This window comes from Triticum aestivum, chromosome 4A, assembly GCF_018294505.1.
Source record: "Triticum aestivum cultivar Chinese Spring chromosome 4A, IWGSC CS RefSeq v2.1, whole genome shotgun sequence".
In the NCBI taxonomy this organism is placed as follows: Eukaryota; Viridiplantae; Streptophyta; class Magnoliopsida; order Poales; family Poaceae; genus Triticum; species Triticum aestivum.
The window spans coordinates 750,700,711-750,717,313 of record NC_057803.1 but is presented as its reverse complement, the minus strand read 5'-3'; the positions used below and the strand labels follow the sequence as shown (position 1 = coordinate 750,717,313).

The 16,603-nt window shown below is 42.5% G+C and overlaps 2 protein-coding genes across 2 annotated transcripts; both read right to left on the bottom strand.

Annotated features, from left to right (window-relative positions):
• Positions 1-353: 353 nt before the first annotated feature.
• LOC123088627 (F-box protein At4g00755) lies at positions 354-5,646 on the bottom strand. The gene is made up of 5 exons (XM_044510837.1): positions 5,411-5,646; positions 4,815-5,210; positions 4,543-4,718; positions 4,017-4,135; positions 354-886 (listed from the first exon to the last, which is right to left on the bottom strand). Exons 1-5 carry the CDS (start codon positions 5,523-5,525, stop codon positions 676-678), a joined length of 1,017 nt encoding a protein of 338 aa, XP_044366772.1. The 5' UTR covers positions 5,526-5,646; the 3' UTR covers positions 354-675.
• Positions 5,647-7,737: 2,091 nt separating this feature from the next.
• On the bottom strand, positions 7,738-11,814 carry LOC123088626 (disease resistance protein Pik-2). Its single transcript, XM_044510836.1, has 3 exons — positions 10,941-11,814; positions 8,537-10,447; positions 7,738-8,443 (listed from the first exon to the last, which is right to left on the bottom strand). Exons 1-2 carry the CDS (start codon positions 11,753-11,755, stop codon positions 9,364-9,366), a joined length of 1,899 nt encoding a protein of 632 aa, XP_044366771.1. The 5' UTR covers positions 11,756-11,814; the 3' UTR covers positions 7,738-8,443; positions 8,537-9,363.
• Between the last annotated feature and the right edge of the window lie 4,789 nt (positions 11,815-16,603).

Sequence of the window (16,603 nt, the reverse complement as noted above, 5' to 3'; positions counted from 1 at the left end):
GTGTTGCAGTTCATTGAAAAGTTGTTGTGTGAAGATCGTTGGTGGATGGTTATTATAGCCGCTTGTGCTGCTGAGCTTTGGAGGGTCAGGAGTGCAAGAGTCTTTGATGGAATCTTTGTCTCTCATGCCAGCTCCTGCTACAACATCTGTGAGATGCTAAACCACGCACAGATCAAAGAGGCTCACACATATATTTTCCATAGCTAGAACATAAACAACAGCAGCATTGATCTGATGAATTTATTCATTTATTAATTATTATCTACATCCAGTAGGTGCTTTCATATTTTTTTCCATTCAATTTGCATATCCAAATGGACTGAAGATATTGACATAATCTTATTCACTCATTCTTTGATTGAAGAGATGATTTTCTCTGACTAGGTAATAATCAATCACAACAGTGACATTGATCTGGCTACAGGTGAGCTGATTGGATGCATCTCATTGTGCTGTCTTCTGTTACAAGAAAAATACTTTTCAAACAGCACCACAAAGGGCAGCCAGTCTTATATGTATGTAGCAGTAATTATCATATGTTTCTTTTCTCCAGGATCAAATCCAAAAAAACACAATTATTGCTCTTCTTCTAAGGAAGATCCACCTCCTCTGATGCGTCGGCTACGACCACAAGCTGCAACGGAGCACCGAGCAGGCTGCTCAACAGCGTTTGGTTCAGCCCTCCACTCCCTCGCGCCATTCTAGAATGCCAGATGTTCGACGCCAAGCTATGCCATCTGCTGCGGCATCATCCCCTGATGACTCACAGCGGGGAATGCCACATGTACGGGGATCCAGATAGTAATTCAGGACTAGGCCGTTCCCACGAGGAACGACCCCGAGCTCTCGTGACAGTGGCTTCCCCAGTATTTGGACATGAGACACACTGGAACAAAAAGTACATGATTATTAATATCAGTGCAAATGATTATCTATCTATTATATATAAAAAGTGCTTTACGGGCTAACCAGAAAAAAGAGAATTGGACTAGAAAATCCCACAATAATTAGTTATATCTGACCATTGATTTAATAGATATTATATTAGTTAATAAACCGGGGTTGTTAGATGCCCGTAACCTGGTGGACTCCTAACAAATCCATCCATGGAAGAAAGACCTAACCTATCACGTATCAATCCAAGGAAAAAAAATCCCCCTCACGCAACCTGATGGATGCCTCACGCATCCATCCAGGGGATAGAACTAAACCCTCACGTATCCATCATAGGAAGAAAAAAAAAAGAGAAAGGAATCCCCCTCACGCATGGAGACATCTTGACCTACTACTTACATATACATCCAGGGAAGAAACTCCTCTTTTCTTCCCATCCTACCATGGAAGATCAAAGGTGCTTTTTTGGATGAGTATCCTAGAAACTACATGAGATTGTCGGTGGAAGCCTCCCGTTTACTCCCGTACTGCTGCAGAGGATAGATGACGGACATCCATGGAAGAACAAGGTAGTGAGGATCAGGACATCTAAGAAAGATTTACTTTGATTCGAGTTAATGTAACCGGGGAGTCTCCTCCCTGTTCTTTAAAAAAAAGTTCCGATGCACAGACAAACGTCCAATCTGCATTACATGTTTAGCTTGATGACTGTCGGTTCACTGGTGTATGCCTCCGCATTAGCAGATTATATGGTGTTTTGCTTCCAGCGATATAAAGCTATAGAGGACATGAAAACTCATGGCACCACACTGGAGGAATGAAAGTACGGATGCATGGACGGCAGGAGCCCAGTTCCCTTAAACCAACTAGATGAATGAAAGCTAGGATTCTAACGGCATCATGTGCCTTAACTTAATATGAGTAGATCGGTTGGCACATATGTTGACGGGCTCCAAACTATGCAGATCGGTATCGGACAAATAAAGGTAGAATGCATGTGTTCTATTCTTGCATGCACGTCCACGACATCAGGCAAGATGACTTGCTGCATGCCCGTGTGCACATGTCCCAGCTGATGAAGGTAAGCATCCGTACTTACGAATTACAACTAACACATATTTTCCGATACACTAGATATTTAGTTATTTTTATTCGTCCTTCTATTTCAGAAAATATATAATGTGTACGTGAACGACAACCTTATTGCAACAATAACAGCAGATATCTAGGTTTTTATGTCCTACTAATTTGGTTTTTTTCGAAAATCTGCAGCATGTACGGTGGATGACTACCTTCATGCATGACATGTTGCTTCTATGTTGATCTGCCGTGCACTTGATCAGAGATGTCACACGATGTGCCGTGTGTCCAGGCCAGGCTACTGCACGAATGTTAATGTTGCATTAAAGCTCTTCTTTTCAGGTATTGCACACATGAGATAATACTTCACATTCAAGTGGGCTTTTTTAGAAGTGTTGATGGCAGTTAAACTTGATACGCAGAAACTCATAAATTTCTGTATGCTGAAGCGATATGCATGATATATATGATATCTTCCTATTCACTTGACATAACCAAGCATAAGTAATCCTAATTTCTTTCCTATTAAACATCATGGTAAGTATACCTTCTATTTACAATCCTAGAAGATCACTGTTTGGATAGGTTCAGTGGTCGAAAATAGTACTATACGTAATGAAATAATTTCGATGAATAAGTACATTTTTTAAACGCATGTACACATCTTTCAATTTGAATTGTAAAACAGAATTTCAAATAAGTATCAACTTAACGATGCTACACATCCAAGGCTTCATGATACTCCGTCATCTTCTTTTCCACAATTTTTCTCTGTGGACGTGATGGTCCATCAGCTTCCAAATACAGCATTTGAAAAAATTTGTTGGTGGTGGGAAAAGCGACATGAACAGTTATTGAGACACAACTAAGATGCAAAAGCATATTGATGCATTAGAATCCAATTGTCATGTCATACTGTGATCGCGACCATGTAGTGTTCACGTTGGGAATAATATGTGTTGCATACATGCAGAAATTTTGATTTTATTATTTCATTGCACATATTTTCATCTATAAGTGCTTTCAAAAGTCAGATATGATATAGGGTATCAATGTTAAGTATAACCCATTGGTATAAAGCCGACCAGTCTATAGAATTTTTAACCCGGTGCTCAGGAGCTTATTATTTTTGTTTATACATTTATGCTCCTTCATGACCAACCAACATCGTCATTAAATTTTAGAGCCTTCCAATGGAAATTTTTATGTTGCCATTTCCTACAGGTACTGCCACATACTTGGGTTTACCTGGTATTCTATTGTTTATTCCTTCATACGTTACTATAGCTAGATCTACATAACCGTATCTAAACAGACCACATACTTACATTTTCATGTTTGTTGAAACATAGCATAACAAGTAGATATTCGTATCTCATTATAATCACAGCCGGCAAATTTTCATGTTTGTTGAAACGTACTATAGCTATATCTTCATCCTTGCACTTAAGCAGATCTCGCACACAAAACAACTTTAAATGCACATCTTGATTACTGACTGAACTATAAAAACAAGTATATGTTAAATTGACATAAACATCTTAGTTCTTAACATTTAAACAACTGATCTTATGAACTTATGTTTTTGATAATTAATCATTATAGAAAAATCACACGCTACAGAGTATTAACATGTACACCAAGTGTCAAAACACGGGTTCTCAGTTCACATGCATCTAAGCCGTGCATCTAACCGAAAACACAACACAAAAAATAGTACTCGGCTTATGAAAAGTAAGGCGGGTGTGTCGAAATAAAGACGAGATACATAGAATTTTTTTTGTTGACAAGTGACTAAATGCCAGTAAAAAAACTCTACATATAATATAAATAAATACTTTAATGATTCCGGTGCACTAAAGATGATGCCCTCGCATTTGCGAGGGCCACTTTGCTAGTTCAGAGCAAAACAATATAGTACTCCCTCCTTCCTATAATATAAGAGCCTTTTTGACACTACACTAGTGTAAAAAATGCTCTTATATTATGCGATAGAGGGAGTAGTAGTTCCTATCTCCAATTAAAGTAGCTCAAGAACTCACCATACGTAGTAGAGGCCATCAAGTTCCTGCTTCTGAGCTCTCCCAAGAAGCTCAACCTTCACCACCCCACCAATACAAAGAACCGGGCATGGTAACTTGAAGGATTGCAGAACATTTTCCTGAAATATCACACATCATGTTACTTACTCGAGAGGTTTACGGCACAAGGGGACTACAAAGATCTACTCCCTCCCTCCCACAATATAAGATCGTTTTTGCATGCTATGTTAGCTTGAAAAAACGATTTTATATTGTGAGACGGAGGGAGTAGATATTACTATTAAACAAAATCCAAGTGAGCTTTGTAATAAACACGTCTAGAACACTGGTACAATATATATATATATATATATATATATATATATATATATATATATATATTGATCAAATGCAGTTTCTTCATGTTGGGCCTTTCAAGAAAGTTCTGGCTCAGCTGTATGGCTCATTTATGCACAAGCACAAGATTCTGTGTTCAGCGAGTAAAAATAATGAGCCTCTGAATATGATTATGTACTATTCAACTGACCTGCAGCATTGGAAATTGTGGAGATGTGTAGGTCCAGACATAGTTTCTGTCATCAATCAACTGCCCTTCATTTTCATCGGAGACAAGTGCTTCAGGGCGTAGAGGTGACCTTGGATAGCCCATCTGGAACTGGATGCTCTTTGCCGAATATATGGGGTCACCAAGCTGGAAAAATGCTGCAAAATAATAAAGATAATTAACACAGGACAGGAGGCACCTTATGTCATTCTTTTATTTATCTTTTGCTCCATACAGAACAGAAACAAAGAAACCTTTGAAGGGCTGCATCTTGATCTCATCGACTAGGCAGAGATCCGCCTGGAGCCTGTATATGAGGCACTCGGGCGCGTCGGGATCCCCGTTGCTGCGGCTGGACCAGTAGGAGGGCCTAACCTCGACGGGGTCGACGGGCTCGATGGTGTTCTGGATGCTCTCCTCCGGGAAGCTGTCGGTGGTGGAAGCGCCGATGCAGTGGATGATGCAGTCCCTGGGCTTGTACTCCGAGAGGAGGCCCTGGGCGAGGTGCGTGTACACCCTGTGTTCCCGGTGGGGCTGATCCAGGCTGCTGCTGCTGTAGCCGGATGTGGTGGTGACGTCGACGTGCGTGAAGGCGAAGAGCTCCGGGAAGGCCCGCAGGCACTGCAGCTTGCTCAACTGGTTGGCGATCACTGGATAAGAGAAGAGATTCAGTTTAGAATTCAGAACAGATAGTACAAGGTAGCGTAGCAGATTAGCAAATCAGCAGCAGGTGGCCTGGGCGATTACGTGCTCTAATGGATCGGAGATCGGTACTGTTGAGCAGCTAGAGCATAGGAAGGGAGAGGGAGGCGTAGGTCAGATCCAGAAAGAGAGAGGAATTGGTACGCACCGAATTGCCTCCAGGAGCGGGAGACGGCGGATGCGCGGGCGAGGTCGGCCGGGTCGTCGAGCATGCTGAAGAGGGTAGCGGACGCGCGGGCGAGGTCGGCTGGGTTGTCGAGCATGGTGAAGACGGTGTCCGAATCCTCCTCTCGTCTAGTCGCCCCAACCAACACGCCTTTCTCCTGTGTGGAAGCGTGGAGTGGAGCGCGTGAGCAAGGGCGAGGAGGGGGAGAGCAACCTGCGTTGTGCTGTGCGGGTTGAATTCGAAAAAGCAGAAGGACAAGTTGACAAATCTGTCAAGTGTCAACATCCATCTTTTAGCCAACCCACGTCCCCAAAACAGATTCTTTCGGTGCACTATACTGGACACCCTTCAAACTTAGCCCATAGGTGGGGCATATTTCACGCCATCCACCAGGGTTCAAATCATGGTGCTCAAATTTATTCCTGAAGTGATTTCTGGCGATGCGCATTCAGTGGGAGGAGACGTTTCCGTCGACGGCGGGTGGTGACTTTGTAAATTTCAAGATGATATGCCAGCTCAGTCTTTCGGAGGAGCTTATAGGGATAGGGTGTGCGTGTGTGTGTTTATAGGGGTGAGTGTATGCGCATGTATATGAGCACATGTGTTTGTACTGTGTTCAGAAAGAAAAACTTAGCCCATAGGTGGGGCATATTTGGGGTCATGCGGACATGTTTGTCACGTCGGTCACAATATGCCGGACCCATGCCAGATCCCCCCAAATCGATCTTCACCATCGCCCGACCTGTCATCTTTCTGTTTTGTTCTCGTCCGCCACGTCCCTTGACCGTCCTACTTCCCCACCATAGCTTTGTCGTTCCCACAACACCGTCCCTCGTTCGCACAGGTGTGTCCTACTCCACCTGACATACACTTCGCACACATGCGTTTGACAAAATGTCGGAGCTGTTTTTTAGGTTGTTTTGCTTATTTGTAGGCAAACAATGGATTCGTCAGAGGATGAGTTTGCTTAATCGAAGCTTGAACAGTTCATTTTCGAGGAGTTCATCGATGACTCGGATTCGTACCGCGATGACGGAGGAGATGAAGACTAGATGGTGATGATGATCATCCATGAATGAATGGAGAAGGAAGAGGAGCATATTCTCAACTTCAAGGGTTCGATGCAGGGCAGGATAGTTGTACCTAGCAACGGTGTTGTTCTTACATCATTCCTTTGTTCAAGGCATCATTTGAAGTTTGCTAAGACTTCCTCTTCTTGGTGAAAATCCAAGATTAACCTTTCGTGGGTGGATCTGGCGATGGTGGCGCTCGCGTGCCGTTTCCTTCTTAAAGGCGCTGTTGTTGAAGCACTTTCCCTATGTTGGGGGTGCTATTATCGGTGGTGGTTGATGTTGATGGTTTTGCTGCATGTTACAGTTCACTTCGACAGGATTTTGGAGGCGACATCATTTCCCCTTTTTTGTGTGAGTGCGAGTGTTGGTTGTGTCCATCCTAGTTATACAAAGGCCAGGTGTGAGTTCATGATGCTTTGTATACTCTTAATGCGAAATTATGAGTTAATAAAATACACCCTTTACTGAAAAACATAAATCTTAGCAAGGGCACCTTCAGGAGCATTAATTCTCCATTACAGAATCCTTTACTTGGTTATTATACAACTCCGCTGACGAGCTCTGCATATAATTCATCAACATTTTCTACCTCGATCTATTTTATGCTCTAGCAAACTATCCCAATGGCATTTGAGGATTATCGTCTCCCCAACTTTGGGTACAAAAAATAAGAGAAACTGCTCGCACGCATCTCTGATGCTTTCGTGAGACTTAAATGTGACTTTAGGCTTGGGTATTGAAAACAAACATGGCATACCTGATATGTACTTTCTTTCACCCTTTAAGACATCACTCCTATATATTGGCAGAGAAGCCCTACAAAGGAACCCAAGTGGTCTCTTCTTCCTTGGGTAATGATTTTGTACAAAACTTGTCCCCTGAATGTTGCAAACTAGTCAAAGTTGAACCACCATATATGTTAAACTATGATATGTTATACACTTGATCAATTTTTTTTGAAGAAAACAAAGAGCAAATGCTACAAATAAAGGTTACAATCGTCTATCAGAACATAAAATGGTCACGAGATTTCGTAATTAATAGTAGTTTGGCCCCTCCTCCTTTTTCCGGGCTTGGGACCGGCTATGCAACATGAAGTGAAATATCATTATTAGCATAGGCGGAGTTACCCACCCCCCCCCCCCCCCCCCCCCCAACGCATATAGACACACGCACCTGCCTCCTAACCAACCCCCCAGAAAATACACACAAAACGTACCTGCAAAACACATACGCATGTACACAGGAAGACACAACACACAAATGGTACGAGAACCCAACAAGTTTTTTGGATTTTTTTTCTCCTAGCTAAACCACCAAATAACATACTACTAGACTCCACAAAATAAACATATTTTTGTGATTCTCTTTTTCCTTTATTACTACAAAAGACAGTAAAACAATCATTTTTTTGTGATTTTTTCATTAGCTACAAAAGAAACATAGCAAAGAGACACTTTTGTTTTGCTTTCCATTTTTTTTTCAATTTGCTACAAAAGAAAACAAAGCAAAGATATGTTTTTTTGTTTGCTTCCAAAGACAATACATAGAGCAAACAAAGGGAAGTCTCTCACTATCTTTCTTTCTCCGCGGTGATTGGTTAATACTGCCAGCCTACATGTATGAAGTGACTCTCAGAAACCAGACATGTGGAGTATGCATGGTTATTTTAAAATGATGAGAACGATATATGTAGCGTGCATTCAGATTGGAACTGCTTTTTTTTTTACAGTTGATCTTCATGCAATTGATGTTATTTACTCTAGAAAGAAAAGAAAGACAAGGCGTGCAGATAATAAGTGTCCCAGTTTTGAAATAACCTCAACTCAAAACTACGACACTTATTTTGGATTGGAAAAGTTACTGCTTAGATAGATAGGTAGCGTACATATGTACCTTGATTGCTGTCGAGATACCCGCTAGCTTAGATCAATAAGTTTAGCTGGAAAAAGAAATTAAAAACGAAGATCCGTTAGATACACGGCTAGCTGCCCGTTGAGATCAGCGATCCTGAATGATATATACATGTACTTACCTCCTATTTATTATTATATCATATGAATGGATACGATGGCTGGGACGGTTGGGAAGCATATCAATTGCACGCCTCACCGTTTCCTCAGCCTTCTTGTGGTCCGCAGGATGGGCAAGTAAAAAGACTTTGACAAACTGAAGCAAAGGGAGGTTCCCTAGGCTAGCAAAGTCAAAGTCAAAGCTAACGCCATCACCATTGGATTGGGCTACAACGCGAAACTGGAGAGATTCAAGGATCGGCATATCTCCCTTTAAAAATGAGCCAATCGTTGCTTCTGTCTTGAATACCCTTAGCTTGGGGAAAGCACCTGCACCACCCATGGTGTCATGGTGGAGAGCTGACCACGAGCACAACTTCAGGGTAACAAGCTCTCGGAAATTTCCAAAGACCTCCAGTTCCGAGGTGCATACAAATAGTTCTAAATGGGAGAGGTTCGGAAGAAGACGGGGATTGATCCTTGCCACTAGCCCAGGTTCTCCGTAGGCCATGTGTAGAACACGGAGTTGTGGACAGAGGGCATACCGTTCCCAGGTGCTCTCATCAGCAGGAATTCTAAACGAGGCAATAAGATTAATGTCAATGGTTTGGATCTTATTCAGTTTAGCTATAGACTCTGCCCAAGCATTCCTTGCACTGTCAGTCCACAGTTCTAAAGTGTTAGAAACGCGGAGCTTCCTCAACTCTGTCAACTTGGACAGCTCTATCACAAAGTTCGAGTGCTCATCAACTTTATATAGGCATAGCTCTTCCAGAGAAGTCAAATTCCCAATCCAATTTGGCACTTCAATGTCTGTTTCACTGATGTTCAAGAACTTGAGTTGACTTAGTCAACCAACACTCTGTGGAAGTTTACTTACGCTGTTTCCACCCAAGTCCAATACTAGCAAGAACTTCAGATTTCCTATTTCCTTTGGGAGCTTACGGATACCCATGCTAGCTACTTTGAGGTGCCTCAAGTGAACTAACTTTCCAACAAGCTCAAGATAATTAGGATTGTGCGAACTAGCTGAGCCTTCCAAAGCTAGGACCCGCAAAACTTCAAAGCATGAAAGTGATGGCAACATCTTAGCATTGCACATGGCATTAAGTGACCTTGCTTGAAATGTAGAAGTGCTAGCCAACGGTTTGAAGCTTTGTTGAACAGCTAGCCTACGATCATTGCAATGTGAATTTGTATATTGCTCATTATTATCCAATACAGTAACAAAGTTTTCTTCCTTTGACAATAGACATATCATATCAAGTATTATGTCATGGACACGACACCCAGTTATGATGCCATGATATTGTGGGGTCTCTACCGGCATTAACATGCTTTTGTTCACCAACTCGTTGAAGTACCTCTCACCAATCTCAAATAGTCCTACCCCTGGTTTGTCGTGGATGAAACCTTCGCCAACCCACTTCCATATCAAGCTATCTTTTTCAATCAGACGATCTTCCGGGTATATGCTCAGATACAATAAGCAAGTCCTTAGGTGATAAGGTAGATCATAATAGCTAAATAAAAGTATTTTCCTCGTGTTATCCACATCTTTGTTCTCTTCATGCCCAAAACCCATTGAGGTGTATACCTTGGACCAAAGCTCCACTGGTTTATTGATGAGCAAACTAGCTATTGTGATTATAGCCAATGGTACACCACCACATTTATGTAGAATTTTATTGTATACCTCTGCTGGAAGATGACTTGGCTGTTTTATTTCACCACAAGATAATCTTCTATGAAATAAATCCTTGGATAGATCATGGGAAAGCGGTTGTAACCTGTATACTTCACCAGTCATTGTGGCAACTTCGAGTATACGAGTAGTTGTAATTATCCTGCTTCCACAATTATTACACACCAAAGCGAGCTTAACTATTTCCCATGTTTGTGTATCCCATATGTCATCAATAACGATGAAGTACCTGTAATTTTCATTCATAACACAAGGGTTGTCATAAATTAGCAAAACTATTTTGCAAGGTGCCAAAGTATGTAAAATACCTTAAAAAAGAGGATGTAGGAAAGCTAGCCTCCTCATTAAGGAATCCACATTTGGAATAAGGACAAGTTCATGACAGAGACATGCACAAGTTTGATTTCATTCATCATCGATAAATCAAATTTCTCAAATTAAAGAATTTATGAATTACATATCTTTTGTTCACACTTATTTTAGGAAGTCCTAAAATACTCCAGTGGTCACTAGCTATCGACCCAAATGATAGTAAAGAAGTTAAGGAAACATGGTATTTTTACTATATTTAAAAAATAGAACTAGCATATTCTATCCAAACTCAAATGTATAATATCTCAAAAAAAGATTATGGCTCGTGTCAAATTCACTCTTCTTATTTTTGGCAGTAACTTTCTCATTTACTACTTGATGAATTTCAAATTACATAATATGGTGGGTACCTTTTGTTCTCAAGTAATCCTCGGAGTTCGTCAATAAGCTGCCTTTCATCCAATCCCGGGTACATTTGCTTTTTAATTGCAAAGAGAATGTCATTGAGAAGTTTCTTCACACTAGGATTCCGTCTTACGGGAACAAAAGCGCTGTAATAGAATTCCTCTTGGAGCCTATCATACAACGCTTTGGCAAGAGTTGTCTTGCCAAGGCCTCCAAATCCAAAAATAGAGAGTATCTTGAGTCGCTTGGATTCATCACCATCCCCATCACTCAACATCTTGGTTAGCTCATTCAATGAATGATCAATGCCAACTAGCTCTTTCCGGTCCTTGTAAAGAGCCGATAGGCGAGGGTCGACCGTGGCTAGGCCAGCTGGATTAGGGACCACATCTTCGACCTTGTACCGGTCACGCCGGTCAGCCACCTCCTGGACACTGGCCTTGATTCCTTTGATCTTGTCACCAATGGCATGGCATGTCATGAACTTGGTGAACAAGCCGCCCATCTTCTTCATGAGCCGCTTGAGCTTGCGTGGCTTGACGGCATGCTCAGTGCCCTCGACACGCACCAGGAACTTGTCGACGATATCCTCCATTTTATATGACATGTCCCTGACCTCCTCGGCCCAGAGCTTGACCTGTTCGTCGAGCTGATCCCGTGGCACGTCCCCAACCTTGCGGAGGGCAGCATGCATGCTCATCAACTCTCTCTCGAGATACTGGACGTCTTTTTTGACGCTGGTCTGGAGGTGGTACTCCTCCTTGAGGAGTTCGCCAAGCTTGAGGAGCAGACTACCCATGGCCCCCGTTGCGAGGTCCATGGCTCTCTCTCGGTAGCTGGTTGCTCGGTTGAGATAAAATGAGTGTGTTTCTTTTCTTTGTGTGGCAAGGGGGAGTGGCTAGCTGTGTCCTCCTGCGCGCGTCCTTATAGCTAGACTAGATGGACAAGCTATCTAGCTTGTTGGCTGTTGCTGTTGGAATCTATGTGGTACAATAATGAAGGAATTTTATGCTTTCCCCACTAGGATGATATATGCCTCATATCCAACGAATTCTTCCAATATCATCTATATATTCCCGTTAACACGACTTTTTGTATGACTTTTCATCCCACCTTTGCATCATATATATTCTCGTCAAAAGTCCTTTTTGGAGAACGATTCAGCTTTCGGCACGACTCTCTACTTTACTTTAGTTAGTAGTATCAATGTTCCACCACCGATGTGCTGATTAGTTTACACACGTACCACCCATTTCTACACGACAAGGATAAAGCAAGGTTCGCATGCTTATGCTTAGAGCAACTCCAAGGCACCAACGTGAACGGACACGCAGTTTGTCCGCTTTTTATCCGTTTGGATCGGCATCCGTCCCCTTCCATGTTTGGATGGATCTATGCGCCCAACTCACCAATACATTTTCTTCGGTGGGTCGGCATGCAGCCATATTTTTGCACCCTTTTTGCATACATATCGAAAAGATTGCCCGAAGTTCGCATATTTCATAATTAAATAAAAATGTCATATTTTTATAACCAAATAAAAGTCTCATGATTTACAAACCAAATGAAATATAAATTGCCACATATTCATTTGAAAGAAAAGAGCCAATATATCTATTGGTTGCCAAGGTGAGCCCACATATGCAACCAAATCACCCCAAAAGAGCCTCATTTTGTAGTTGAATCGTCTGACGACGACTAATCGTCGGAATCACAAATGAAGTTCATGAAAAAGTCCTTATCTCCACTATCCATTTGTACCTTCCCGACGAAACATCGAACACCTTGTGGGCGAGGTGGAAGAAGCCGGCACCGCCGTCCCCCAGTGCAGGCAGCAGGCCTATCGGCGTGGAGGCGACTAATGTCTGCTTGAACTACGTCCGTATTTCCCCAAAAATGAAGGGATGAGGCAGCACAACAATGGTAGGTATTTCCATCAATGACGAGACCATGGTTATCGAACCAGTAGGAGAACCACGCAATACTACGTGAATGGCATCTGCACGCAAATAACAAATACTCGCGACCCGACGTATTAAAGGGGTTGTCAATCCGTTTCGGGTAACGGCGCCAGAAATTGGCAAGTAGACGGGATAAAAGTTGTGATAGATTGTTAAAAGCAAATAAAAGCAAATAAAATTCAACGAGATATCTTTTGGTTTTTAGATTAATAGATCTGAAAATAAAAGAAAATAAAACTAGATCGCGAAGGCAAATACAATAAAGAAGAGACCCGGGGGCCGTAGATTTCACTAGTGGCTTCTCTCGAAAAAATAGCATACAGTAGGTAAACAAATTACTGTTAGGCAATTGATAGAACTTCAAATAATCATAACGATATCCTGACAATGATCATTATATAGGCATCACGTTCTATCATACCCGAAGGAATTTCATATTCAATATTTTCAGTAGGTGCAGTAGGTTGAGGGGTAGCTAATTGTGGTTCCGGTCGAGGTGAAGATACCCCGAACAAACCCCTCAAATGATTGTTTTCCATAGTAACAAGTGACAATAAATTTCAGCACACTGTATAAATGTTTCCTTACCAAATTCCACTTACCAAAGGCGCTTCACTCCCCGGCAACGGCGCCAGAAAATAGCCTGGATGACCCACAAGTATAGAGATCAATTGTAGCTCTTTTCGATAAGTAAGAGTGTCAAACCTAACGAGGAGTAGAAGGAAATGACAAGTAGTTTTCAATAAGGTAATGTCTGCAAGTGCTGAAATTGCAAGTAACTGAGTAGTTTGATAGCAAGATAATTTGTAACGGGCAAGTAACAATAGTATTAACAAAAGTGCAGCAAGGTAGCCCAATCCTTTTAAGGCAAAGGACAGGCTACGGTCTCTTATGATAAGCAAAGCGTTCTTGAGGGTACACGGGATTTTCATCTACTCACTTTTACCATGTTGGTTTAATTCATGTTCGGTATTTTGATAATTTGATATCTGGGTGGACCGGTTCTTAGGTGTTGTTCTTACTTGAACAAACCTCCTACTTATGATTAACCCTCCCGCAAGCTTCCGCAACTACGAGAAAAGTATTAAGGATAATATTCTAACCATAGCACTAAAACTTTTGGATCCAATCGGTCCCTTACGGAATAGCGCATAAACTGGGGTTTAAGCTTCTGTCACTCTCGCAACCCATCATCTAATTGCTACTCCACAATGCATTCTCTTAGGCCCAAATATGGTCAAGTGTCATGTAGTCGACGTTCACATGACACCACTAAGGGAATCACAACATACATACTATCAAAATATCGAATACATATCAAGTTCACATGATTACTTGCAACATGATTGTTGGAGAACGTAGTAATTTCAAAATTTTCCTACGCACACGCAAGGATCATGGTGATGCATAGCAACGAGAGGGGAGAGTGTTGTCCACGTACCCTTGTAGACCGTAAGCGGAAGAATTAGAACAACGCGGTTGATATAGTCGTACGTCTTCACGGCCCGACCGATCAAACACCGAAACTACGGCACCTCCGAGTTCTAGCACACGTTCAGCTCGATGACGTACCTCGAACTCCGATCCAGTCGAGTGTCGAGGGAGAGTCCCGTCAGCACGACGGCGTGGTGACGATCTTGATGTTCTACCGTCGTAGGGCTTCGCCTAAGCACCGCCACGATATTATCGAGGTGGACTATGGTGGAGGGGGGCACCGCACACGGCTAAGAGATCCAAGGGATCAATTGTTGTTGTCCTAGGGTACCCCCCTGCCCCCGTATATAAAGGAGCAAGGGGGGAGGGGCAGCCGGCCTAGGAGGGGCGCGCCAAGGGGAGTCCTACTCCCACAGGGAGTAGGACTCCCTCCTTCCTTGTTGGAGTAGGAGAAGGGGGGAAAGAGGGGGAGAGGAGGAAGGAAAAGGGGGCTGCACCCCTTGTCCAATTCGGACGAGAGGGGGGCTGCGCGCCTCCTTCCTTTCGGCCTCTCTCCTCTATTCCCGTATGGCCCAATAAGGCCCATATACTCCCCGGCGAATTCCCGTAACTCTCCGGTACTCCGAAAAATACCCGAATCACTCGGAACCTTTCTGAACTCCGAATATAGTCGTCGAATATATCGATCTTTACGTCTCGACCATTTAGAGACTCCTCGTCATGTCCCCGATCTCATCTGGGACTCCGAACTCCTTCGGTACATCAAAACTCATAAACTCATAATATAACTGTCATCGAAACCTTAAGCGTGCGGACCCTACGGGTTCAAGAACTATGTAGACATGACCGAGACACGTTTCCGGTCAATAACCAATAGCGGAACCTGGATGCTCATGTTGGCTCCTACATATTCTACGAAGATCTTTATCGGTCAAACCGCATAACAACATACGTTGTTCCCTTTGTCATCGGTATGTTACCTGCCCGAGATTCGATCGTCGGTATCCAATACCTAGTTCAATCTCGTTACCGGCAAGTCTCTTTACTCGTTACGTAATGCATCATTCCGTAACTAACTCATTAGCTACATTGCTTGCAAGGCTTATAGTGATGTGCATTACCGAGAGGGCCCAGAGATATCTCTCCGACAATCGGAGTGACAAATCCTAATCTCGAAATACGCCAACCCAACATGTACTTTCAGATACACCTGTAGAGCTCCTTTATAATCACCCAGTTACGTTGTGACGTTTGGTAGCATACAAAGTGTTCCTCCGGTAAACGGGAGTTGCATAATCTCATAGTCATAGGAACATGTATAAGTTATGAAGAAAGCAATAGCAACATACTAAACGTTCAAGTGCTAAGCTAACGGAATGGGTCAAGTCAATCACATCATTCTTCTAATGATGTGATCCCGTTAATCAAATGACAACTCATGTCGATGGTTAGGAAACTTAACCATCTTTGATTAACGAGCTAGTCAAGTAGAGGCATACTAGTGACACTATGTTTGTCTATGTATTCACACATGTATTATGTTTCCGGTTAATACAATTCTATCATGAATAATAAACATTTATCATGATATAAGGAAATAAATAATAACTGGTCAATCTCCATCAACATCTTCACCAGCACCATCTCCTCTAAAACCCTAGTTCATCTCTTGTATCCAACCTTTGTCCCAAAACCTCAGATTGGTACTTGTGGGTTGCTAGTAGTGTTGATTACTCCTTGTAATTGATGCTAGTTGGTTTATTTGGTGGAAGATCATATGTTCAGATCCTTTCTGCATATTAATACCCCTCTGATTATGAACATGAATATGATTTGTGAGTTGTCACGTTTGGTCCTGAGGACATGGGAGAAGTCTTGCTATAAGTAGTCATGTGAATTTGGTATTCGTTCAATATTTTGATGAGATGTATGTTGTCTTTCCTCTAGTGGTGTTATGTGAACGTCGACTACATGAAACTTCATCATTGTTTGGGCCTAGAGGAAGGTATTGGGAAGTAATAAGTAGATGATGGGTTGCTAGAGTGACAGAAGGTTAAACCCTAGTTTATGCGTTGCTTCGTAAGGGGCTGATTTGGATCCATCTGTTTCATGCTATGGTTAGTTTTACCTTAATACTTCTTTTGTAGTTGCGGATGCTTGCAATAGGGGTTAAACAGCTGAGTAGAAATCCCGGGGAGGCCCGCAGCCCGTCCAGCAGAGGAGGACAGGCGCCGATGAAGCCTCCATCTTCTTCAGATCAGGTCCCGGCTGAC

Bases quoted from the DNA above. Each gene is read 5' to 3' on its own strand.
- LOC123088627 (XM_044510837.1), bottom strand. From the start codon at position 5,525: ATGCTCGACAACCCAGCCGACCTCGCCCGCGCGTCCGCTACCCTCTTC. The intron at 5,211-5,410 runs GTGCGTACCAAT...TCTCTTATCCAG, and splicing joins CCGCTCCTGGAGGCAATTCG to TGATCGCCAACCAGTTGAGC. The intron at 4,719-4,814 runs GTTTCTTTGTTT...ATTATTTTGCAG, and splicing joins CAAGATGCAGCCCTTCAAAG to CATTTTTCCAGCTTGGTGAC.
- LOC123088626 (XM_044510836.1), bottom strand. From the start codon at position 11,755: ATGGACCTCGCAACGGGGGCCATGGGTAGTCTGCTCCTCAAGCTTGGC. The intron at 10,448-10,940 runs GTACCCACCATA...TGAAAATTACAG, and splicing joins GGATTACTTGAGAACAAAAG to GTACTTCATCGTTATTGATG.